The sequence below is a fragment of the Micropterus dolomieu genome, linkage group LG01, assembly GCF_021292245.1.
Source record: "Micropterus dolomieu isolate WLL.071019.BEF.003 ecotype Adirondacks linkage group LG01, ASM2129224v1, whole genome shotgun sequence".
Lineage (NCBI taxonomy): Eukaryota > Metazoa > Chordata > Actinopteri > Centrarchiformes > Centrarchidae > Micropterus > Micropterus dolomieu.
In genome coordinates, this window is record NC_060150.1 from 18,389,128 (window position 1) to 18,390,963 (window position 1,836).

The 1,836-nt window shown below is 47.5% G+C and overlaps 1 protein-coding gene across 1 annotated transcript in view; it reads right to left on the reverse strand.

Annotated features, from left to right (window-relative positions):
- Positions 1–355: 355 nt before the first annotated feature.
- Positions 356–1,836, reverse strand: part of abi2b (abl-interactor 2b) — a 36,989-nt gene continuing 35,508 nt past the window's right edge. Inside the window, exon 9 of the mRNA XM_046060070.1 lies at positions 356–1,229. Coding sequence (XP_045916026.1) covers positions 1,054–1,229 — 176 coding nt within the window. The 3' untranslated portion in view covers positions 356–1,053. The remainder of the gene's footprint in view (positions 1,230–1,836) is intronic.

Below are 1,836 nucleotides of genomic sequence, written 5' to 3' on the forward strand. Positions count from 1 at the left end.
GAAAAAAAAAAAAGAAAGCCCCCCCCCCCCCTGTCATAACATGCAGTCTGCCGCTCTGCAAGCAAAACTTAATTCTGGACCCCTTGGTAAAACGCCCCCCCCCCCAAAGTCTTCATCTAAAATGCATATTAACACTGCATACGATTAGCCTTGCCAGTCGAGCTAATATACTTCTATTATTCACGACGGGAGCTGCCGAGAAAGACTTCAAAACCCAGGTCATTGTGCAGTTGAGGATCTCTTTCCTCTCCTATTTGAGGGCTGGATGACGATTCCTTCTCCCGATAAATGCACACTCGCCAGCAAAGTGAAGCATGTAGCAACGAAACCCGCCCCTACGAGTTAAACATCGGACTCTCGTGGTGCAAGATATTTTATTTAAATTTTGAGGGAAAAAAAGCAGCAAAACTCTGGGTTTAAACACTCTGCTCGCTTTCAGACGTCTTCTCTTACCTACTTTTATCTAGCTTCATGTGTGTCACCTTCAGACATCTGATGTGCTTATCTAAGCGAATGTCAGTTTTGGCACACTCCCTGCTGAGGTACCTCACCAAATATCAAGTATGGAAAGTACCGTTTTTTCCCCCCACCGAGGATATTAGAGAGAGAGAGAGCAAGAGAGAGCGAGAGGACTTCTCACTAAAATGTCTCTGGAGTGTTATGGAGAAAATCTACAAATTGAAGGCATTCTCCTCCACAATAAAGTAGTGACCTCCTAATATAAACTCTCAAAATACAATAAATCCATCACTGTCCAGTCCTCCTCAGTCAAATAAAGAAAGAAATTACAGGGAAGGATATATCTAGAGTAGTGGTTGTTTTACAATGGCGCCTACATCAAGAGAATGGGCATCAGTTTGTCGTGTTGCAACTTCTTCAAAAACTGCTCCCTCTTCCCCCAGTCTCTTATTTCCCTCTTCGCCCGGAGGTGATCATGCTCTGTCTGATCAAAGTCTTTGACCTTAAACCCTTGGCTCCCCTCCATCCCCGTTCCTTCCCAATCAAACGCTTGTCCTGCTCCTCTTCCATATCCACTCAGAGGGGGAGATTTGTTCAGTCGGCGTAGTGCATGATGGACTCAACATAGTTGCCGGGGAAGAGGCCCGTGGTCCCGTTCATCACGCCCTCGTACCAGCCGTCGTCGTTCTTTTTAATGACGTAGATGATGGCGCCCTCCTGGAACGATAGCTCGTCTTCCTTGTCTCGAGCGTAGTCATAGATGGCCACCACTGCAGGGAAATACGGGGTGGGGGGGGGGGGGGGGGGGGGGGGCGTATTGGTAAAAAACAACAGAGTAAAACTTTGAGACAATGCAGGTTTCTCTACACCCTAATCAGGCATACATAAAAGCAGTCAGTATAAACTCACACGTCCAGGGCCCGCCCAACGCTGCTTCCCGAGCACGACCGTGCGAGGTCCCTATTGAATTTGCTAAGATTATTAGGGCCCGAGCACGACTGTGCAAGGTCCCTATTGAATTTGCTCGGATTATTAGGGCCCGAGCACGACCGTGCGAGGTCCCTATTGAATTTGCACGGATTATTAGGGCCCGAGCACGACCGTGCGAGGTCCCTATTGAATTTGCTCGGATTATATATATATATATTTTTTTTTTAGGGCCCGAGCACGACCGTGCGAGGTCCCTATTGAATTTGCTCGGATTATATATTTAGGGCCCGAGCACGACCGTGTGAGATCCCTATTGAATTTGCTCGGATTATTTATTTATTAGGGCCCAAGCACGACCGTGTGAGGTCCCTATTGAATTTGCTCGGATTATATTTAGGGCCCGAGCACGACCGTGCGAGGTCCCTATTGAATCTGCTCGGATTATAT